The sequence below is a fragment of the Mus musculus genome, chromosome 15, assembly GCF_000001635.26.
Source record: "Mus musculus strain C57BL/6J chromosome 15, GRCm38.p6 C57BL/6J".
Classification (NCBI taxonomy): domain Eukaryota; kingdom Metazoa; phylum Chordata; class Mammalia; order Rodentia; family Muridae; genus Mus; species Mus musculus.
The window spans coordinates 16,833,440-16,858,732 of NC_000081.6; the positions used below are offsets into that span (position 1 = coordinate 16,833,440).

The 25,293-nt window shown below is 37.3% G+C and overlaps 1 protein-coding gene across 3 annotated transcripts in view; it reads left to right on the forward strand.

The window, feature by feature from the left end:
* Cdh9 (cadherin 9) overlaps positions 1-23,699 on the forward strand; it is a 128,589-nt gene extending 104,890 nt beyond the window's left edge. For 2 of the 3 annotated variants that reach the window (XM_011245337.3, XM_006520020.4), the window contains exons 9-13: positions 15,047-15,183; positions 15,642-15,763; positions 16,853-16,970; positions 17,335-17,586; positions 22,316-23,691. In XM_011245337.3, coding sequence (XP_011243639.1) covers positions 15,047-15,183; positions 15,642-15,763; positions 16,853-16,970; positions 17,335-17,586; positions 22,316-22,803 — 1,117 coding nt within the window. In that variant the 3' untranslated portion in view covers positions 22,804-23,691. Of the gene's footprint in view, positions 1-15,046; positions 15,184-15,641; positions 15,764-16,852; positions 16,971-17,334; positions 17,587-22,315 lie in introns of all 3 variants that reach the window. The other variant, NM_009869.2, reaches the window with a different exon arrangement.
* The last annotated feature ends 1,594 nt before the right edge of the window (positions 23,700-25,293 follow it).

Below are 25,293 nucleotides of genomic sequence, written 5' to 3' on the forward strand. Positions count from 1 at the left end.
TCAATCTCATTTTTGGACATACAGAGAGAAGGATGAAGTGTTCTTGCATGTGCATATTAGGGTATATATGCACATACATGTCTTGTGTCTGACTTCTCAATGTGTTTCCCTCTCACTTTTGAGATGGTATTTCTCATTGAATGTGGATTTTTTTTGCCAATTTGTGTATTTGAACTATTCAGCAAGTCCTCGGAATTACACAGTCTCACATCCTCATAGTGCTGAATTTATAGCTATGTGCCTGCCTTTTAGTTTGATGGTAGTGATTGAATTCAAGTCATCATTTTGCCCTCTAGACACTATAACAAATGAGCCTAGGCCATGGTGCAGATATTTGGCTTAATTTTTACATACTTAACACATATTAGTATTGTATCCAGCATAAGGTATCGTGTTAAATATATTTTTATACATGAAAGGCCTTTAAAACTGTATCTCAATAGTTCTTCTCTTTAGCCAAATTATATATGATGTTTAAAAAATATTTACTATGATTTAAAATACTAGTTAAAAATATGTAAATATATTTGTAATGTGACTGAGTTAATAATTCATATAGATGAATGGTATTCATATAGGGGTAGGTATTTTTAGGATGATATAGAAAATATGAGACATACAATACTTTTATACTGATATTATTTATTAATTCATTCATATTTTACTGTGTGTGAGTTTAGCATGTGTATAATACAGGGTTCTCTAAAGGAACATAAGCAAAAGAAAAAATATGGGATTATACACACAAATACACATATATACATACATAACATATGTACATACATACATACATACATACATACATTATATATGGCATTTATCTAAGAAGCTTACAAGCTATGGATCAGCTAAGCCAACAATTGTTTCCTATGATAAGAGTGTTCAAGTATTCAGTGAGGGTGTGGGGTTGAGAGGGGAGCCTCCCCGCTCAGAGAGGGTAGTGGCAGGGGCACAGAGTAGGACTCTGGTGTGGCTTTAAAGTCTGAAGATCTCTGGATTTTCTAACTCTCTAACTGTACTGAAATGCTGATGATAACCTATAAAAATCCTAGAAACTTGCTCTTTCTGAGTAAAAAGCTGATTTAGGCAATTGACACCTGTAGCCTAACAGCGATGGATTAAGTAATGTGGCCTTTGCTCTATCTCAGCAGGAACTGTAAGACTACCTTTCAGCCTGCTATGTTGAAAAAGTGATTATAGCATTTATTCCTAAATTGTAAAAAGTTTCCTATGAAATCTATCTAAGAAGAGAAGAGGAAAGATCTTAAGCAGGGAAAGGGGAAAAATTTTTCTAAATGGGAAAAGGAAAAAAAAAAACTATCTCTTCTTCTCTTTCTCTTTGTCCTTAGTACTTGTACATCTTTCAGAACACATGATCACATGTTAAAAAGTTCATCACACTTTCACAAAATATCAAATAATAAATTGAATTGGAAGTCTACAACAGAGAATGTTTATATGCATATCATTTAGTAATTATCTCACTAAACGTATATCATCTGTCATAGCTCCACAGGTTCAGTGAAATTTGAAAACCATAACTAAGTTATGAGTGAAGTTTTGTATAGATAAGCCCAGTCAATATTTTATCTTCTGTCCTAGAACCTATAATAAATTGTTAGTTCCCTTTTTATGACCTTTGGTTAATTGTTTTACAAACTCATGATATGTGCTCTGAGTAGGAGAAAGTTTGGTTTACTACCTTACAGAAATTAACTGGTGACACATGAGAGACTGATAGAGTTCTCATTGTACTTTTCACTATCAGTAAAGGATCTAATAGCAGTCCCACTATAAAAGAGCTTAATGATCACTGATAGAATTTTAAAAATTCTTATAGGATCATCATTAGGGCTTAAGAAGTTATCTCTTTGTCTATATAGCATTACTATAAGACAGTATATCTTCATAGATCTGCATAGATCTGCTCAAAAGGGTTGGGCTAATGCATAGTGATTGTTATGTATGTTTATAATGACAGAAAAAAATATTAGTAGCAGAAATAATTCCTAAAATAAATTCTCCTTGGCCTTGTCAATGAGAGCAAATCTGTCATGGATTATATTATAATCTGAAGCACCCCATCTCAGGAAGATCACCTGCTAGTTATTAGCTTGTCTTATTATGGCTCCTGACATCCATTAATTGTTCAGTCCAATAGTCTAGATGTCTCATCTGGTCTTCAGTATGAATGGGAATCCCCAAGAAATAGGCTATAATGTAAATGAAGGAACAGACTTGCCAGCTAAGGGTGAGGGAAATCAGAGAAAGAAATAATAAGAATAAAGTAGAGATAGAGAGAGATCTGGGAGGGAGACAGGAAGGGGAGGGAAAAAGTGGGACAGGTTCAGATACTGGAGGGGATGGGGGAAGTACAGAGGGTCAGAAATTTGAAAGGAGAGTTCTAGCAGTGGGGGAGGGGAAACTGGAGGTAGCCACTAGAATTTCCCAGATGCCAGGGACCCAAGAGGTTCCCAGGACCCAATAGGAAAGACAGTAGCCAAAATACCCAGCTAAGGGGAGAGAGAACATGTAGAAACCATATCCAGTGAATAGGAATAGAACCTGGTTGAGGGAAAGGACCACACACCCACCTAAAAAATATTGATCCAGAATTCCTCCTGTCAAAAGGAAGTACAGGGACAAAGAGTGGAGCAGAGATTGAAAGAAAGGCCATTGAGAGACTGCCCAACCTGGGGATCCATCTCATACACAGATAACAAGCCCAGACACTTTTGGTGATGCCAAGAAAGCACTTGCTGATAGGAGCATGGTATTTCTGACCAATATAGATGCAGATGCTGACAGCCAACCATCAGACTGAGCACGGGGACCCCCAATGGAGGAGTTAGGGCAAGGACTGAAAAAGCTGAAGGGGTTTGCAACTCTATAGGAAGAACAATATCAACCAACCAGACCTCCCCCCAAAGCTCTGAGGGACTAAACCACCAACCAAAGAGTACACATGAGAGGACCCATGGCTCCAGTTGTTGTAGAGGATTACCTTATCTGGCATCAATTAGAGGTTTATCAGTTTGGTCCTGTGGAGGCTAAATGATCAGAGGTAGAGGAATGTTAGGACACTGAGGCAGGAATGGGTATGTGGATGGGGGAGCACCCTCATAAAGGCAGGGGGAGGGAATAGGGGGCTTGTGGAGGGGAATCTGGGAAGGGGGATAACATCTGAAATGTAAATAAGTTAAATAACCAATTAAAATAAGAGTTAGATATCCCTGAAAAGGAAATGCTAGATATTTCCTGGTTTAGTGTTGATGAAGTGAAGACTGTAAATCTTGAGGAATGGCAATTTTAGACTGGTTACACTGAAAAACTTGATCTTCCAAAATGGGAAGGCCCAGAAGACATGCCCTTCAGTAATTCAATAAGACACAAAATGGAAAAGGGGATACCAACATATTTGAAGAGTTTCTTTGTCACCCATTTCCTTGTTACAGACCATAGAGACATGGAAACTCCTTCTCAGTTAGATGAATTAAAAGTAATGGGTTTAATGCATGCCCCTTCAACCTGTACCCCTTCAATCTCTCCAACCTGCCTGTAGCTTGGTCACATGGCACTACAGAATTGCCAAAGACAAAATGATCATAGCTATTGTAATGCATAGCATGAGCAAAGAAATATTCAGAAGGATCCAAAATGAGCAGCACAATTTTGGTGGTTTTTATGGTGGCATGAATCATATGGCCCTTAATTAATCACTATGTTTCCATACATGAAAGATATAAGAAGCCCACTACATTTTGTTTGATATGCACAACCAGAAACATTCACAAGCACATTCACAGAAAGTTTATATTGGATCATGGACAAAAGGAAACTCAACCATGTGAAGTAATTTACTTGAGCCAGTGTGAAGATCCAGAATCACTTGAATGAAATGATTGTCAGGTTTCCCTGAGGAAGGATCTTGTTAAAATCCCTCAGAGTTTTACTGATAAACTTTCTCCAATCCTTCCCCCAAAGGAACATGTGGACTTCCTCAGAGATAATTGTACACCGGGTGATGTGTTTATACAAAGATCAAGAGAGATAAGGGGATATGCTCTATGGAGGTGAGGTGAGGTATGGGGGAAGAGTGTATCTTAGCAGGCCCACGCAGAGGCATCCCTTCCCCCTGAAGGACCAGCCTCATGATGGTGTAGAATGTTATAGTATAGAATAGTTTATTAAGGGAATGTGGAGGGGATTTAAGAGGGTAGTAGAGGCAGAGAAAGGCAGAGAGAGAGAGAGAGAGAGAAAGAGAGAGAGAGAGAGAGAGAGAGAGAGAGAGAGAGAGAGAGAGAGAGAGAGAGAGAGAAAAGAGAAGTAGAGGCCAGCCATGAACACTTGGAGAGAAGGAGGAATGGAATAGGGAAGGGAGGGGTAAGAGAAGAGCCCAAGAGGGCAAGAGAGAAGCAAGAGTAAGCAAGAGGCAAGAGAACAAGAAAGAGCAAGAGAGGGAGGAGGGGCCAAGCAAACCCTTTTATGGTGAGTTAGTCCTACCTGGCTATGGCCAGGTAACTTTGGGGAGGAGCATACCTGGCTGTTGTCAGGTAACTGTAGGTGGAGTTTAGATGGAATGTTAACACTGGGGGAAGGGAACAATCACCTATTGGACCTTGGTTCTGAATTGATGCTGTTTTCTGGGGACCCCAAGAAACACTGTGAGCCCCCTCCCCAGTTACAGTAGAGGCTTATGTTGTTAAGAGAATTAATAGAGTTTTACGTGAAATCTGATTCACAGTAGGTCCAGTGTGTCTCTAATCAATTCTTGTGGTTATATCCTCAGTCTTAGAATGTGCAGTTTGGCTAGATATATTTAGAAGATGATAGAATTCCCCTATTGGGTCCTGACACATCATACACTTGGAAAAATCAAAGGAAGCTTTTTGAGTTGTCTTTGCCAGGAAAAATAATGAGTACCAAACACTCACATCCTTGGAGGAATAGTAAAACATCAGTGTTCTCATCAAGGACTTGGAAAATATAGGGCTAGTGGTTCCCACAACGTCTTTTTAACTCTCCTGCTCTGGCCAGTACAGAAGACATATTGACCATAGAGAATGACAGTTGACTCTAAGAAACTCAATAAATCAATGAACTCTAGTTGCAGTGGCTGTACCAGATGTGATGTTGTAACTTGAGCAGACTAATATGTTTCTGATATATGATATACAGCTATTGATTTAGAAAATATCTTTTTCTTGGTTCCTGAATATAAAGACCATAAGAAGCAGTTTGCTTTCAGTTGAAAGGCCAGGAATACACCTTTGCAGTTTTACCTCAAGGATATATTAACTAATCATCCATGTAACATATATTGTTTGGAGGAATCTTGATGATCAGTTTCTTTTTAAAACATCACACGGTTACACTATATTAATGTCATTATGCTGGTTAACCAAGACAACAGGTGTTAGCAACAACTTTCAAGTTTCTGGTAACACATATGCCTATCAGAGGATGGCTATCCAACAAAATTCAAGACTCTTCTTTTCATTTTTATTGAAAATATATTCTTGACTCATAGCATATATCCAGGCCACAGTTTCTCCTCCTTGTACTTCTCCTAGATCCCCGAACACCTCCACTCACCCCCAAATGTACTCGTCCTTTACTTGCTCTTCCGAAAACAGCAGGCCTCCCAGAAACAGCAGTCAAACAGAATAAAACATCATGATCTAGGTATTGTCTGACCAATCAAACCATAAAGTAGGGTGTGTACAATTGCAATATTTTATCAAATAAAAATGATATACACATAAGCATTTTCAGAAGGAATATGAAGAAGTTGCCCAAATATCTATGGTTTTTGCTGCCATGACAAAAGTGTCTGCTGCCAAGTCTGCACTCATAGCCTCACAGGATATGTCCTATGATGAGTTGACTAAAGAAGTGAAATGTAGGGCCATCCATAAGTGGACAACTATAGCCCTTTCTGAAAAACAAATTGAAAGACACAAGAGAGGAAATTTTCACAATGGACAAAGATGGTAATACATATCGTCATAAATTTTGTTTGAATAGAGAAATGCCCAGATAAGTGATTGTTCATTATCCGTGGGATGTAGCCAATAGCTTTACTGGGTGGTCAGGTATTTGGAAAGTGCATGACTAGGAAAATGATGAGAGAGAGGAAGAAGGGTATGGATAGATTTTTCCAAAAATTTGAAAGATGTGAAGATACTTGAGTCTATGTAGTTGTTCAGCAAAACAAACATTAGCAGAGAAGGAATTCAGAATCAGCCAGTTGAGATGACCTGTTTTCTGGACAGCAAACATCTTCATGAACTCCTTTATATTCTTGTGATCTACAAAGATGCTTATATAAATAAAAACATATGCATAGTCATACACGTACATATATCTATCTCTATCTATCTATCTATCTATCTATCTATCTATCTATCTATCATCTATCTATCTATCATCTATCTATCTATCTATCTATCTATCATCTATCTATCTATCTATCTATCTATCTATCTATCTATCTATCTATCTTCTTCTAAATTTAGGTATCACATTCTTTTTGTGGTTGTTTTCTTCTGTTTTGTTTTGTTTTGTTTTGTTTTATGCCAGTTATCCAGTCATGTTTGTTTCTATCCTAGGTCTTTGGGCATGACTCCAGCATCTGTGTCCTGCCCATCCAATCAATGTGGAAGGCTGGGTTTCTACTCATGGCATGGGTCTGAAGCTGGACTAGTTATTAGTTGAACACTCATACACTTTCTTGCCAAATTTACCCAAGATTGTCGAGGACCTTCCTTGGCTTGGAGAGGGGTTCTGAGAAAGGGCTGTCTCGGAGCACCAAGAAGAACAACTCTAAGTCAAATCATGTGTCCAAGCTGATCTATGTTCTGCTTGATACAGATTTCCCAGTCTGCTCCTATGTTCTACTTTCTCTCTGGATATTTTCTGATTATATTCTGCTTGCTTGCTAGTTAGTCTGAGAGCTCTCTGTCCATGTCCTGCTTGCTTGTGTCATTTCTCCAATCAGCTCTCTCTTTTTAATCCTAAAAATATTCTCTGGATAGCTCATCTCCTGCAGAACACAGGTCCTGTCTTTTATTTACATATTAATCTAGTCATTTACATCAGGTTTCCTTTTGATTATCTTATAAATAAGCATCCTAAGACCCCAGGAATTCTTAGGATACAGCAAGCAAACATTTCTTTTAACATTGCAAAAGAATTCACAGTTCTGTATACCTTTGTTAAGCACAGATGATAAACTAGTTGGGTGAGACCCTGCCCTGAAATTACCATTTCTGCTACACCTGAGCCTAGCCTTCGTCTGTCCTTTGCTGTTCCTGAACTCAGGAATCCATCTGCCTTTGTAAGCATAAACAAAAAACTTAGCAGGGTTGGATCTGCAAGCATCACTCCTTAAATCTCTTTATCTCCTTCGTTAATAATGGTCTAACAAATCAGCTCACAGCATAGCTGCTTTTGTTTCTTTAGGTTCCTGAAGCCCCTCATATAGCTTATATTGCATCCTTATTTTTTACATAGTTGAGAAGTCATATATTTTACAACTCATGCATTTAGAGCTCTTTCCCATAGCCTTATGGCCTGTCCTGAAGGTCTCAGTGCTTACCTTTTGCAGAGACAGAGCCACACCCTTGATTTTGGACTCCTGCTGTTTCTAATTATCATGGAGTCATTAATCTTAACAGGCAGATATTACACAGAATTTAAGAGCTCCATTGTGTTCCATCCAATGGACTGTGAGCATCCACTTCTGTGTTCGCCAGGCACACAGGACCCCCAATGAACGAGCTAGAGAAAGTACCCAAGTTGCTGAAGGGGTCTGCAACCTTATAGGTGGAACAACAATATGAACTAACCAGTACCTCCCAGAGCTCTTGTCTCTAGCTGCATATGTAGCAAAAGATGGCCTAGTCGGCCATCATTGGGAAGAGAGGCTCCTTGCTCTTGCAAACTTTATATGCCTCAGTACAGGGAAACACCAGGGCCAAGAAGTGGGAGTGGGTGGGTAGGGGAAGGAGGGGGGTATAGGGGACTTTTGGGATAGCATTTGAAATGTAAATGAAGAAAATACCTAATTAAAAAAAGCGCTCCATTGCTAATGCGGTTTCAGTAAATATGTACATTACACAAACAAGTCTTATGTCCACAGCAGCTGTCAATACTTCTGGAGGCTCACACCAAATGGCCCTCCCAGGAGAAGGAATCATGTCACTCTGTCCCCACAAACGCCATGCTAGTCTCAGTACAAGATCATTCTGTGGCAGGACAAATTATAGGTTGAAGGTTTTGTGGCTAGGTGGGTAGCTCAATCCCTCCACTGGAATTCTTGCCTGGTTAGAGAAGATGGCTGGTTCAGTCTTCATATACTCCATTTCTAGGAGTCTTACCTAGGCTCACTCTCATAGACTCCTAGGGGTTCTCTGAGTGTTCACTCTAGCTCATCCCAAAAATGCTCCCCCGCCCCATTCCAGTTGTCTTTGCCAGTTCTTTCCTTCCATTGTTCCCCAACCTGAGCGCCATTGTTCCCATCCCCACTCTCCTTTCTGATTTCTCCCTATCTTCCCACCTGCTATATTTATTTGATGTCCCGTTTACTTTGACAGTTATGTCTCCTCCTACTTGAGACTGCTTTCTTATTTAGATCCCCTGGGTCTGTGGATTTACATTACTTAACAGCTAATATCACTCATATATGGGCACATACCATGTATTTCTCTCTGAGTCTGGGTTACCTCACTTAGTATGATCTTTTCTACTTCCATCCATTTGCCTGCAAATGTCATAACATCGCTGTCTTTAACAGAGGAGTAACACACTATTGTGTAAATATATCATGTTTTCTTTATGCCTTCTTTGGTTGAGGGACACTTAGGTTGTTGGTAATATCTGGCTATTATGAATAAAGCTGCTATGAACATAGCTGACAAAGTTTCTTTGTTGTATGCTGGCATGTCTTTTGTATATATGTCCAGTTTTATAGTAAGTAAAAAATATTTTATGCTCCACCCAGTCACTATCAGTCATATTTTCACCTTTCTATTAAATGCTGTTTTTCAGTAAAATACCATAGGTTTGTGCTATATTCTAAAATGATAGACTCATTATTTATAGTTATACTGTTAATGATGTTTTCCAATATCTAAATGCCTTCATACAATTTTCTGTATTAAATAATGCACTGCAAGTAATACATTATTCATGAACCTTTATAATTTTGAATATTTCTAAATTTATATCCTAAATATAGTAACTCAAAGGGATGTTTCTGCTTAAAAGGCTGACAATAGAGTGTGCATACTTTTTTCATTGTTAGTGACATATTTGTAAGTTTCCAGTTCTTGTCGAAACTCTGGATTTTTGTGGGAGGGGAGATTGGATTCTTTTTTTGAGGGGGGGAAGATTCAGATGTTGTTTCTAAATCCTAAATCCTCAAGAATTATGATGTTCTTTCAATTATATCACCACACCTGCCAACAAGTAAAACTGTACCTGCAAATAGAAAACAGCAAAATCCATCAAAATGCAAAATGTAATGAGATCTTCCTTAGATCTCCAATGAGCAGGAAGAAAAATCAACAACAAATCAACAAAGATTAAGAGAGTGAGTCTGAATCCCAAACCAGAGAGAATAAAATCAGCATCAGAAACACATTCTGAAGGGAAGTGGAGGAGTTATTCCATACCCACAACCCAGCAAAATCTGCGCATCAAGCCTATTGGCTTAAGCACATGTGCTCCTGGCCACATGAATTGACTGTCACAGTGAGCAGATGCTGCCACCGCTACTGCACCTCATTAATCATTCTGGATCTCTCAAATTCTAACTGGTTATAATTTTATGCATTTTTGTAAGAACATCTTGTCGCAATCCACATCTATTTTATGTTCAGTGGTTTTAAACTTCAGTGACTTTATATATATATGTATATAATATATATGTATATATAGTTGGCCATCAGTGGAAAGAGAGGCCCATTGGTCGTGCAAACTTTATATGCCTCAGTACAGGGGAACGCCAGGGCCAAGAAATGGGAGTGGGAGGGTGGGGGAGTGGGTGGGGGAGCATGTGGGACTTTGGGGATAGCATTGGAAATGTAAATGAAATAAATACCTAATAAAAAAGAAAAGAAATTCAGTTGCTTTCAATTAAAAGTAAGTAGCAAAACAAACTTATTGGCAAGGGATTGAGTTTAGCACCAGTAAAGGGCACACATTGCAAGTTGAGCTGTACCGAATCCAAGGGAAGATCAATACACAGAGGGTGTCCCAGATTTCTTCTTTTACTACATTGTGAGGAAAAAAAATCTAGTCAGATGTTGTGCTTGAAGTTTAATCCTGAGACATGGATAGCTATAGAAAAAAGAATGTATAGCTATATATGAGGATCACAAATATGAAGCCATTTTGGATTAGATAGCTCTACATACATTGTGGAGGCCAGAGATGCCCTGAGACCCTGTCTATAAGAAAATAATAATGCTGGTCAGAAAAACTGTTTTCATTATGTTTTGTGAAACTAAAAGTAGTTTCATTAAATAGTCAACATCCATTTCAATCATGAACATAGTGTTTTCACTGTACACAGCTGTGAGAAACACATTTCTGGAAAGCATTACCCTATGAAAAAAGAAGAAGAAAAGCATATTCTGTGTACACTGACCTAATAAAATGAGGTAGAATTTGACATAGTGACACAACCAGTAGCTGTAACATCTATAATTGGGTCCTCTATGGATTGCATATTAAAAAACTCAAGATTTTATTATTGTGTTTAATGTTTGATTGTACAACATAAAATGAAAGCATAAATTTTTGAGTAGAGAGTTGACAGGTGAGTTACATTGTGTGCATTTTGATTTTTATGTCACCCATCTGAGGGTATATTTTCTTTTCAGGTATCATTCCCACAGAAATTTTATGCAAGTAGTCTGTTTCAGATAGTTGCTTGAAATTCAATGAAGTCAAATCAATAAAATACTATTGATTTTATAAACCATTTTCTAGGACACAGAAATGACTTTTCTTCAGTGTTAGGTGTTTAATGCATTTTTCCTGGTCATTTGTGGTAATTCATTGTACTTATTATTAATTGGTAACTCACAATGTTCTAATTCTGTGTTGAAAATAGAACTTGGCTGCTATGTGAAAGAATATTATCTCTGTGCTTTGACAATTCATGGGACATCATTTTTGCTGAGGGGAATATCTAAAAATAGAGTAGGGAGTTTGCGCTGTTAATGATAAAAAGTGAGCTTATTTCCAAATTGTCAAAACGATTCTCCTCCGTGAATTCATAACCTGAAAAGCATGACTGCTGAAGGATAAACCAAGTAGAGGCCTGGCAAGGGCTCACAACTACTTTTGGTCCCTGATAAGATACAAGTGATTCAGTCTGTAACTTTTATACTAGAATGATTGATTTTCATTAGAGTCCTTATATTAGTTTCTAGAGAAAAGCTAATGTATACAAAAGGCTTTTTTTTCCTCTTCATGTCCATCATTACATATAGTGGGAAAAATATTACAAGACTATTTTTTTTCAATTTTTTTCCTTGAGTTTTCCTTCTGCCACTCATTTTTTATTTTTTTTTTTCCATTTTTATTAGGTATTTAGCTCATTTACATTTCCAATGCTATACCAAAAGTCCCCCATACCCACCCACCCCCATTCCCCTACCCACCCACTCCCCCTTTTTGGCCCTGGCATTCCCCTGTACTGGGGCATATAAAGTTTGCTGTCCAATGGGCCTCTCTTTCCAGTGATGGCCGACTAGGCCATCTTTTGATACATATGCAGCTAGAGTCAAGAGCTCCAGGGTACTGGTTAGTTCATATTGTTGTTCCACCTATAGGGTTGCAGTTCCCTTTAGCTCCTTGGGTACTTTCTCTAGCTCCTCCATTGGGAGCCCTGTGATCCATCCATTAGCTGACTGTGAGCATCCACTTCTGTGTTTGCTAGGCCCCGGCATAGTCTCACAAGAGACAGCTACATCTGGTTCCTTTCGATAAAATCTTGCTAGTGTATGCAATGGTGTCAGCGTTTGGATGCTGATTATGGGGTGGATCCCTGGATATGGCAGTCTCTAGATGGTCCATCCTTTCGTCTCAGCTCCAAACTTTGTCTCTGTAACTCCTTCCATGGGTGTTTTGTTCCCAATTCTAAGGAGGGACATAGTGTCCACACTTCAGTCTTCATTTTTCTTGAGTTTCATGTGTTTAGGAAATTGTATCTTATATCTTGGGTATCCTAGGTTTTGGGCTAATATCCACTTATCAGTGAGTACATATTGTGTGAGTTCCTTTGTGAATGTGTTACCTCACTCAGGATGATGCCCTCCAGGTCCATCCATTTGGCTAGGAATTTCATAAATTCATTCTTTTTAATAGCTGAGTAGTACTCCATTGTGTAGATGTACCACATTTTCTGTATCCATTCCTCTGTTGAGGGGCATCTGGGTTCTTTCCAGCTTCTGGCTATTATAAATAAGGCTGCTATGAACATAGTGGAGCATGTGTCCTTCTTACCAGTTGGGGCATCTTCTGGATATATGCCCAGGAGAGGTATTGCTGGATCCTCTGGTAGTACTATGTCCAATTTTCTGAGGAACCGCCAGACTGATTTCCAGAGTGGTTGTACAAGCCTGCAATCCCACCAACAATGGAGGAGTGTTCCTCTTTCTCCACATCCATGCCAGCATCTGTTGTCACCTGAATTTTTGATCTTAGCCATTCTGACTGGTGTGAGGTGGAATCTCAGGGTTGTTTTGATTATTACAAGACTGTTTTAGACATAATCAGACAATGGCTAACTATTGGCCTTTCCCACCAAGGAAGAAACAAATATACAGGTAAACATTGTGAATTACATTTTATTCAATACAAATATGTTGTTTATATCATTTTGATTTAATTTACCTGATCTCACAAGTAAGTTTTATTTTTATCTTTCAAGTTAATTTAAATAACACTTGATAAAAATTAAGGAAGACATGGAAATTTGAAAAAAAGACAAAACAACACATTTTTAGATAGTGTTATATCTCCCATGTAGCCATACTTTGACAATTCATGTTGATGACTGAGGTGATCCATTCAGTAATTAGGAGTAATATCTTGTAGGTATAGAGGTAATCCCAGAACATGGGAGATAAGTGTTAATAAGACAGTAGTTTTGTGGTGTGCCTCAGCTACACAGAGAGTTCATTGGAAACTCAGGCTCCCTGAAATTCTGTCTCCAAACCACACTAAAACAATAACAGCAAACAAACAAACAAACAAAATGTAGTAAATAAATATGCAGCTACATAATTATTGTACTTGGTTTTTTGCCTTTTTTCCTTCTCAGATGTCGGTGTTCATATTTCTAAGAGTCTCAAAAACTGTAATGCAGCAATATTGAAAACACTGAAATAACAACCTTATAAGTTAGAGTCAAATTTGGCAAATACTCGAATACATTGCATTAAACTGGTACAATCACATCCACAAACTGAGTTTACAAGGGTAAGAAATGTCTTGATGGTTGAGAACACTGCCCCTTCAGTCTGCTCTCAGCACCAGTCTGGCAGGTTTTAATCTTCTATCTGTAACTCCTGTCCCTGGGGATCCACTCTCCTCTTCTGGCCTCTAAATGACCAAGTATGCATGCAGAGCATCAGCATGCATGCACACAAAATAGAAACTGTCCTTAAAAGAACTGAACTTCATTACATTCAGTTTCCATCAAGTTTTATAATTCCTATAGCAATAACCAAGAGCACAATGCTGGGTTCACTGCCTGTGCCTTTAGTGCCAGGACTGCAGAGGATGAGTTAGGAGAACTGAAAGTTAGACGCCAACTTGGGGTACGTACAAAGAATAGGCCTCAAAAAAAAATGATAAGTCCAATATATATAATAGTATTTGTTTGTTTTGACTTTTATTCTTTTTTATTAGATACTTTCTTCATTTACATTTCAAATGCTATCCCTAAAGCCCCCTATACCCTCCCACCTCCCTGCTCCCTAACCCACCCAGTCCAGCTTCCTGATGCTGGCTTTCCCCTGTACTGGGGCATATGATCTTCCAATACCAAAGGCCTCTCCTCCCATTGATGGCCCACTAGGCCCTCCTCTGCTACACATGCAACTAGAGACAGGACCTCTGGAGATACTGGTTAGTTCATATTGTTCCTCCTATAGGGTTGAAGGCCCCTTTAGCTCCTTGGATACTGTCTCTAGCTCCTTCATTAGGGGCCCTGTGTTCCACCCAATAGATGACTGTAAGTCTAATATTTTTAAAGCAAAGGCAGGAATACCTGATCTCAATGGACCACCTGGGGTAAATGGTGAGTGACCATCCTCAGCTACATGAAACCCCTGTCTGAAAACAAATACCCAAGCAAGAAGACAAAAATTAAACACACACACACACACACACACACACACACACACACACACACACACACACACACACACAATCAGAGAGAGAGAGAAACAAAAGTAAACCACTACAAATAAACAGCACTTTGCAAATCTCCCTAATTTAGCACTTTGCAACATTCTTTTAAGAGCCTTTAAGAAGACACATAGAAAAATAAGCAGTGCCCTAGGTGACAGTGTGAGCTATTCTTCTCCTTTGATGCTCTTACTTTTTCATTCGACTCTACAACCACATTCAATGTACTCAGCATTACTAGCTTTCATGTTTAATATGACTTTATTCTAGAACTATTTTAACACTAGGCTATGAAAAATTAAGGAAACCAAGAAGCACTTAGTACTCTAAGGTTTACACAATTACCCAATATACTTATGCAATGCCCTTAAACACACAACCCTGACCTTCGCAAGGGAACAGTTAGAGCTTCAAATTTTTTTCATAATAAGGCCATTTGCATAAAACAAAAACAAAACAAAACAAAACAAACAAACAAACAAAAAAAAGGAAATTCACCATCTTACAACTTACATTTTTGCCAGATCAATTTAAGAATTTCTCGGAACTTTAGGGCATAGAGAATGATATGTTTAATTTCAGACAGGGCTGGATTTACAAGTTTCTTTCCTGTCAGATACTCTGTGGACCGCCATACTGATATGGACCGAGTTTTCAGTATTCACTCAGAAAATGGTTCTATCTTCACTCTGAAACCCCTGGATCGGGAATCATCCCCTTGGCATAACATCACCATTACAGCCACAGAGATAAGTAAGTTGTAGGTATATTTGTGTTTCACCAAATTAACAAATAAATGACAATAGTATACTCTTGTGAAATTGCTACAAGATTGGCAATATCTAAAAAAGGAAATGAGTTAATGTTAGAACTTTGTGTTAATTTTTATTTAAAGATTAACATATAATCCATTTGAAAAGTTTTATATTCTTTTACAAGTAGTTATGGATTTGAATTTCACCTAGCCTGATAAAATTCATGCATGAGCTTATGGGTGCTCTTTATTTTACTTGCTTTTCCTCCACTGTATTTTTCCTCTTTTAATATGTTTTATTTTCGGGACAAGTGATAAAGTTAACATACTTGCCATCTATCCAAATGGGCTAGAGACTAAAGGGAATGGATCGGCCACTAAGTTACTCATGGTGATTGTGGCTTTAAGGTTTCTTTCATGCAAGACCCTGAAACCTCACATGAAGTTCTTGTTGCAGATAACCCAAAACAAAGTAGCCAAATTCCTGTCTTCATCAGAATCCTTGATATAAATGATCATGCTCCAGAATTTGCCACTTACTATGAAACATTTGTTTGTGAAAATGCAAAGTCTGGCCAGGTAATAACTATTACTATGAAGTTTATAAACATGTTTTTGTTTGTTTGTTTGTTTTGGGGGCATTTGGGGGGCGTTTTTTGAGACAGGGTTTCTCTGTATAGCCCTGGCTGCCCTGGAACTCACTCTGTAGACCAGGCTGGCCTTGAACTCAGAAATCTGCCTGCCTCTGCTCTTCAAATGCTAAGATTAAAAGCATGCACCACCACTGCCGGGCTATAAACATGTATCTTTAAGAAGGCAGGAATCACTACTTCACTTGCCTGACACTTTCTGTTGTTCTTACATATGTTCCTTTTTTTACACTCACTAAAGTCCTTATAGTGATCTTTAAAATATGAGTCCATAAAATAATTTTTCATCATTGCTATAGGAAAATAAATTCATTTAGTGCATGACCAAAGGCTTTCATATATAGCTATAATGAAGCCAATTTTCAGTTATATTTACTAATGTCTTAAGAATAAAATATTCCAGTATTAATAAACAGTTGTAATTGTGTTTTTATCATGTTTTGCTAGGTAGTAGTTCAGAAGAACAAGGAGCGATCTAAATGCTTTCTGTGATTTAATTTTTTTTTTTTTTAGTTTGAGTTTAAATTTTAAAGTATTTCTCAATAAGACAGTTAAAAATATGTGGGAATTGCTATTAATCCTCCTACATTTTATTTCTTAATTTTGCCTTCTGGAGAGGTACATTTTATGTTTTGTTTAAATTTTTTCTGATAAATAAACAGGGCCATAATAAATTACAAATAAAACAGGTTGAAACATCAGGATTTTAGCAAAGGTTGAATTAATAAGCTTTTATTAAAGAGGGATGGTTATTAGAAAATGATACACTGAAGGAACCCACACAGTTCTCTTCAGAGATAATTTTCTTTATTGATTAAGTGATATTTTATATGAAACTTTATTAGATCCATTAAAATGATTTTATGAAAATGATATATAAGTGTACATTTTAATTAAATAAAAAATGTAAACTGAGGATGTGACCCCAATAAGATGTGCTTACTTAAAACGATCTTGAATGAAAAACATATTGTTTCTATTTTTCAGGGTTTAATTAATGAATGTGTTTTGGTTTCAGTTGATTCAAACTATAAGTGTCATGGACAAAGATGATCCTCCTCGAGGACACAAGTTCTTCTTTGAGCCAGTGCCAGAATTTCCTCTAAACCCAAACTTCACAATTGTAGACAATAAAGGTAAAGGACATTTATAAAACTATATAGTATAACGTTTTATGAAGAAGAATTGAACTTTAATATGAAGCAAGGTGTGGTACCCTATGTCAGCCCAGGACCTAGGAAGTGACCTCAGGAACAACATGTACAAGTTCAATTGCCCATATTAATGAGGTCGATGCTAGCCAGAGCTATATAATATCTCAAAAACAAAACAAAACAAAACAAAACAAAACAAAACAAAACAAAACGAAACAAAACAAAACAAACAACCACAGAAAGTAAGGGTGTAAGGAAGGGACCAAAGAAAGAGGAGAAGGGAGAAGGAGGGAGGGAAGAAAATGAGTACGGATATTTTTCTTAATAATTTATTTTTCCTCTTCAGATAATACAGCAGGAATTGTAACTCGAAAAGATGGGTACAGCCGCAACAAAATGAACACCTACCTACTGCCGGTTTTAATCTTCGACAATGATTATCCTATTCAAAGCAGCACTGGCACACTCACGATCCGTGTGTGCGCATGCGATAACCTGGGGAACATGCAGTCCTGCAATGCGGAGGCCCTGATGCTTGCTGCAGGCCTGAGCACAGGGGCGCTCATCGCTATTCTCCTTTGTGTCGTCATCCTGCTTAGTAAGCTGCACATCTCTGTTCGGTTCTCCTATCCCGGGGTCTTTTCCATTGCCTGGATACTGTATATGAAACTGTACATACTTAACATTCTACTAAAATTATTGTGAATGAGAAAAAATCATACTACCCCTTTCTTTGTTTTATTATTTTGGGTTTTTTTGTTTGTTTTTTGAGGGGTTGTTGGTGGTTTTTTTGTTTGTTTGTTTGTTTTGTTTTGTTTTTAAAGGAATAGCTGTGAAAGGCTATAAAACAAAGGTAAAATAACACAGGGCTGCTGGAGAGATGCCTCAGCAGTTAAGAGACTGCTCTCCAGAGGTCCTGAGTTCAATTCCACCTGGTGGCTCACAGCCATGTATAATGGGATCCAATGCCCTCTGCTAGTGTGTCAGAAGAGACCAACATTGTACTCACATAAAATACATCTTTAAAAAAATATGATAACACAAGTATTACACTTATGGTTCTAATGACCTTGGACATAATGATTAATTTAATCCTACCCAATCTTCTCAAGTTGGCAATTGTTAAATGATACACCAGGGGCAAATCTTCCCCTGTGCATTTGCATGTCTGTGTGTACTGGTATAGACTTTACACCTAAACATGCATTCATATGTTCAGGCTTGAGGTTAGCATCGGGTGGGTGTCTTTATCCATTATTTCCCAAGTTGTGTGTTGACACTGGACCTCTCACTAAACCTGGAGTTCACAGACTTGTGACACTTGCTGGTTACTAAAGCTCTGAGAACATCCTTTCTCAAATTCCTATACTGGAATTACAGGACTCTATCATCATGTCTGGGCTCCTATGCGTCTTCTGAGGATCGGAACTAATAGCCTCATTCTTGTGAAACAAGCCAGTTACCCACTGAGCTGTGTCCCCAACGCCTGAATGATGTTTCTAAAATGCCTTTGCTGGCAGGTTAATAGCCCTTTCTGCCTTAAATCTCTATTCTAAACTCAAAACCAAGAGTATTTCAAGACCAAAAACACTTTTATGAATAATATAAAGTATATAGGAATATACCAGACATTAATATAGCCACCTTAAGATACACTCTTCGGAGAACTATTATAAGAAACATACAAAGCAAACAAACACACTAACAAACACTTCACAGCGTTTGCAGTGTCCTTTTGAGAGGGGGCTCACAGATGGCTCACTCAGTGCTTTCCAATCACGTTTCTGTTAGCACACGTTTTTATCTAAGCCCACACTAACACAGCAAGGATTTAATTCAATTAAACAGTTGTTTCACTGTAAACCACTCCAAAACTTATTTCTATAAAGTACTCATCCAAAATACTTACACTTAGGGCAGGAGAACTGGCCAAGTTTATGATCAAATGTTCCTGTAGCCTGGCATCTTTACACTATAAATCCCTTCAAGCTCTCTGGATAAAAATCCCTTTGGCCAGATATTATTATAGGATTTCACTAGGAATTTGACAAAGGGGAGTATAAAATATTCGTTTTGATTAGCATCATCTGGCTAGTGAAAAAGGGGGAGGGGTACACACTTATGTCACCATTACTGTCCGATTGCTGACTCCTTTAAAATTGATCTTGGAACTAAATTCTAGGGCAGGGATTTTGTAAATTTTGATCATAGAGACACCTCTGGCACTGTGGTGAATCATATGGGTTTAATTATCCTAATATCTTAATTGAGAAGAATGCCTTGTTTTGGAGCTCATTTTAGCAGTAAGAGGCCTTAGGTCTAATACCAAATTCTATGAAAAACAAACAGAAAAATAAGTAATAAAAATCAGTAACAATAATGAATAGTAAAAGAGTGTATAGCCTAACTAAAGAAATATCATAAAGTTTAAAAGTAACTGTCAAATGACAAGATATAGTGTTTACAATTTTGTTTTATTGCTTATATATACTGCTTCAGTAGTTAAGAATATAATGAATAAATAATAAATTCTATTCACACATTGGTGAAAATACTGATGCAATTTCCAAATAGCCTGAATTGTATTACCATACACCAAATATTTATTTTTCTACCCATTCAACGAAGCAGCTATTTCTTACCTAGCAGAACAGAGAGCTAAATAAGTAGGAATGTCTCACAGATCCACTTAATTGAAGTATTATAAATTGTTATCCAGGGAAGCTTACAAATAGGTTTACTTATCTACTATTTATAAACAACATTGAGAAGGCCAAAAAATTCCACTCATTTAATTTTACATTGCAAAATAACTCCATTTTTTGTTCATTACCCACACTCAGTGAATGTTAAAACTATTTCAGTCTTAATTTCTTTATTCTTCTTTTACTAAAACATATAGTGCCATATATTTTAAAACAGGAGTGTTTCATTTATTTTTAATACCTGCTGGATGAACCTGAGTAAAGGTCAAGTCCCCAAACTCTTTTTGGCGGACTTTATTTGAGATTAACAATGGGCCGGGAGAGCTAATACAGTAGCAGAGTGCTTTTTAACATGCTCAAAGCCCAACACGAAAAGGAAAAAAAAAAGTAGTATCATACAATAATGTTAAATCAGAGTTCAACAAATGCAATGGAAAGTTTGGAGCTAATTTTTTTCTTATTTTCAGTGAATTATGCTTTTCATCTGACTTCTCTTCTGTCCTTTGAGACAATATCTCAGTGTGCAGCCCAGGCTTATGCTCCAGGCTCAAAAATGCTGGAATTACGAACATGCATAATCAAGACCGCCTCAGAAATAATTTTGGCAGAACATTGGATTTTCTATAATAAGTGAAATGCATTTATTCCAGTTTCTCCCCTGTTTAAATAAATTTTTGAGAATTTTCCTGATTTGATTCCATTTTTTTCTTATTTAATAATTTTCTAACAGTATATTTTTATCACATTCTGATTTATTTGTTTGTCTTTTAAATAAATGAGATGATGGTATGATTTCTAGAATAAATTTAATGATTTAGAGATCATATTGATGTTTTAATTTTAGTGCATTTTATAGGAGTTGGTAACATATTTTTTTCATACAAAAACAGATTTAGAAACATAGATTTAGAAATCTAGTACCCAGGGCAAAGGCTGGGCGAGCGCATCTTTAGCCTTAACTACTCTAAGGGCAATAGTGAGGAGGGAGAAAGGCAGAAGCTTGAAGGACAGCCAGTTTAATCAATTAGTGAGCTCCTAGTTCAATGAGAAACCTGCATTCATAAAACAGTGTAAAGCATTAGTTACTAAGGAAGACCCTCAATGTTAACCTGCAGACCACACACACACACACACACACACACACACACACACTGAGAGAGAGAGAGAGAGAGAGAGAGAGAGAGAGAGAGAGAGAGAGAGAGAGAGGTGTATACATGGGTTTAACATCCTATTGTATTATTAGAAAAATGTTTGTCAAATATATGCATTCAATTTAAATACTGTAATGAGAACAGAGCAGTTTAAATGTATGTGGAAGTATTTAATTATATGCATAGTAAAGAACACAAATAATCATTCCATACACAGCCATGAAACCCAGACACTATTGTGGATGCCAACAAGTGCTTGCGACAGAGCCTGATATAGCTGTATCCTGAGAGGCTCTGCCAGTGCCTGACAAATACAAAGGTGGATGCTCACAGCCATCTATTGGACTGAGCACAGGGTCCCCAATGGAGGAGCTAGAGAAAGGACCCAAGGAGCTGAAGGGGTTTACAAGCCAATAGGAGGAACAACATTATGAACCGACCAGTATTCCCAAAGCTCCCTGGGACTAAACCACCAACCAAGGAGTACACATGGAACTACCCATGGCTCCAGCCACATATGTAACAGAAGTTAGACTTGTTGGACATCAGTGGGGGGAGAGGCCCTTGGTCCTGAGAAGGCTCAATGCCCCAGTGTAGGGGAATGCCAGGACAATGAATTGGGAGTGGTTAAGTTGGTGAGCAGGGGGAGGAGGGATGGGATGGGACATTTGGAGAGGAAATGAGGAAAGTGTCTAACACAGGAAATGCAAATAAAGAAAATATCTATTAAAAAAGAAAATATAAATAGTATAAAAATTTAAGTTTATTCCCAAATTTGAATATAACTTGCTAGTTATGATGGGCTTCAATAAGAAACATTTTAGTGAGTACAAGTTAAACAAGTTAAAATTTGAAAATTATATTCGACTTAGAGTCACATTTCATATTTTTCAGAAAACATTGATAACCATACCATTAAAGAAATTTAAATAAGTCTTTGTGCAATATTTAATAAGATAAAATCAGTATTCATATATATGCGTATATTATCCAATTAAATATATGAATTGTGAGTGTGTATATAATAAATATATATATAAGAAATTTATTTATATTGTTCTTTATGAAACTATTTGTGTACATAACCCTAACTTTTACTATTTAAGTAAAATTCTCTTTGATGACAACTGAATCATTGATTATTTTCTTAAATTTGAGGTAAACTTATATTTGGTGAGGGTAACATTTCAGTTAATTTTATTTGAGCTAGTATAGTAATTATATATTTTTCAATGCCAGTCTATAGACTTTCAAATGTAAATTAGTAACAATTTAATATCTCCATGTCTTTAATATCTTACCTATTTATTTTGTTTTTATTTTATTTCAAATGATGCTATGTGTCTCTGTATCGTTCCAACTGGATAGTTATTCCATGTCTCCAGATGATTATTCAAACTTTAAGTATACTATAATTATGCATATTAACTCTAATCATGAGTCTCACTATCTCCTCATTTCTTATCAATAGCTCTAATTGTACTGTTTGCTGCATTGAAGAGGCAACGGAAAAAGGAGCCTCTGATCATTTCAAAGGATGACGTCCGGGACAATATTGTGACCTATAATGACGAAGGTGGTGGAGAGGAAGACACACAGGCTTTTGACATCGGCACATTAAGGAATCCGGAAGCAAGAGAAGACAGTAAACTTAGAAGAGATGTCATGCCTGAAACTATTTTTCAGATAAGGAGGACAGTACCCCTCTGGGAAAATATTGACGTACAAGATTTTATACACCGGAGACTGAAAGAAAACGACTCAGACCCAAGTGCACCGCCCTACGACTCCCTGGCCACTTATGCCTATGAAGGGAATGATTCTGTTGCCAATTCTCTCAGCTCCTTAGAATCTCTCACAGCTGATTGCAACCAGGATTATGATTACCTTAGCGACTGGGGACCTCGGTTCAAAAAACTCGCAGAAATGTATGGGGGTAACGACAGTGATCTGAACTGAATCCTATATGACTTCATCAACATTAGTAGAAACAGTATCTTCAATACCAGATTGAGTGGCCTGTGTTGTCCCTTTTTGGAGGAAAATTTTAAAATAACAACTCCAAACAATACATAAGTGTTGTCCTAGTAAGGGTTTGCTTAATCAGTAAGTTTCTGTGAATGAGTATGAATGATATAGATTTTAAAACAGTAATAATAACCTGTTCACCCTCTTTGCCTAATAAGCTTGGAAAAATATATCACATTAATAATCAATAAAAATTCTTGAAAGGCTTTTTGTGCCTTGTCTTAGTATAGGAACTTTATAAATGTTTTCTTAACTGATTGTCAGTCACATATACTATGAAACGAAACATTGTGCAACTGCTTTGTAAATTAATATGAAAGAAAATATACCTAATGAAATAGGAGTGACTATTACTGCCATATTTATTTAGTGGAAAGATGTCTTTGTGTTGATTCACTCATATTTTTATAAATGTATATTTATATTTTTGTATTTTTATGAAATAAACTAATGTTTATAAAAATAAATTTCATTTTATTTACTTCCTCGGAGCAGTTGATCTCACGACAGAAGTGTTTTTATCTCTCTGAGAGTAAAACACTCTCTACTCAGGGAAAAGCAGCCGAGCAGTCACTGCATAGGTCGCCGATGTAAAGTGGGATATATCTAGGGATGAGATTTGGTATGAATTGTTGTTTTCTCTGTTTCAATATTTAAGTGTGGAGAAATGTTTATTGAACTACTTATGCCTACTCATGGATAGACTATGAGATCAATTTGAAATATAAATTATCATATATGTGGTTGTGGACAATAAACTAAGTTTTTGCAAGATTTATCAAACAATGTATTGTATTTGAATAAACGGAGTATAACACATACATGTTTTAAAAAATGACAAAAGCCCCAAATATCAATAATTTTAGAAATAATTGTTTTAAATGAGACATTTTAATTATGTGTGTGTGTATATATGTATATATGACTGTGTGTGTATACCTGAGTGTATGTGAGTGTGTGTTTGTGTGCATGTGTGTGCTTATATGTGCATTTAGTCAGGAAATGTATTGAATATACATTCAGTTCCTGCTAATTTATTGAAAATGTGTACTGATCTCTACAGTTTTAAACTGAACAAAACCCCAGGACTTAGAAGGCAAAGTAAATACAAACTCAATCCCTTAAGCAGCTGTTACAAATTGATACATGCTGACAAAAAATGGAGTGGCACTGGGCATAACAATGACATTCCAGAGCAAGCCTCTTGTCAAGGATAATAAGTCAGCTAAAAGGACTTCATATATTTTGTATTTTTTTTTTTTTTTGGTTTTGTCTTGATCTATTTGTTTTGATGCCCTTTATCTTAACTTGTTTTGAAGTTTTCTTTGTTTTGATTTTGTTTTCCTAAGAGAATGCTAAGAACACGGAGTTCCATAAACAGGGAGGTAGAAAGGGTCTGAGGAGATTTGGAGGGAGTGGAGAATAATGATCAAAATATTTTGAATTAATAAAATGGAATTAAAATGTATGTTGACAGGCATCAATATTTGTTTTTAGCAATATTTTTATCAAAAAGACTAAAGTTCATAGAATTTGGGAACATGTTTGAAAGCGCTAAAGACAATTGGCAGGATGCTTTTCTAGTCACAATTAGAACTGTCTTTAAAATGGAAGACAGGCCCTTTAAAACATGAGGTGAAGGGAAGAGATGAATCAGGATTTTCCTCCAGCTGGGAAGGACTTCCAAGATGCTGCTGCTCCTGGTTTTCGGAGTGGCAATCCCAAATAACAATCCACAGAGAGGGCTGTACTTCTTTCTATGCCAAGAATTGCACACCTTCGTGATTCACAATTTTAGTAACATATGGGACAAATTAAATTTTAGCTAGTTTGTGACTAAGAGGTATTTTTATTTTATTGCTTATTTTATTTACTTACATTTCAAAAGTTATCCCCTTTCCCAGTTTCCCCTCTGCAAACCTCCTATCCCATCCCCTCTCCCCCTACATCTATGAAGGTGCTCCCCCACCCAACTGCCCACTCCCATCTTACCACCCTAGCATTTTCCTATGCTGGGGCATCAAGCCTTCACAGGACCAAGGGACTCCCCTCCCAATGATGCCTGATAAGGTCATCCTCTGCTACATAAGCAGCTGGAGCCATGGGTCCCTCCATGTTTACTCTTTCATTGGTACCTTAGTCTTTGGGAGCTCTGGGGTCTGGTTGGTAGATATTGTTTTTCTTCCTTTGGGGTTGCAAATCTTCAGTCCTTTCTCTAACTCCTCCTCTGGCGTCCCCATGTTCAGTCTTATGGTTGGCTGCAAGCATCCACATCTGTATTTGTCAGGCTCTGGCAGATCCTCTCAAGAGACAGCTATGTCAGGCTCCTATTAGCAAGCACTTGTTGACATCCACAATAGTGTCTGGGTTTTATGGCTGCATATGGGATGGATCCCCAGGTGGGACAGTCTCTGGATGGTC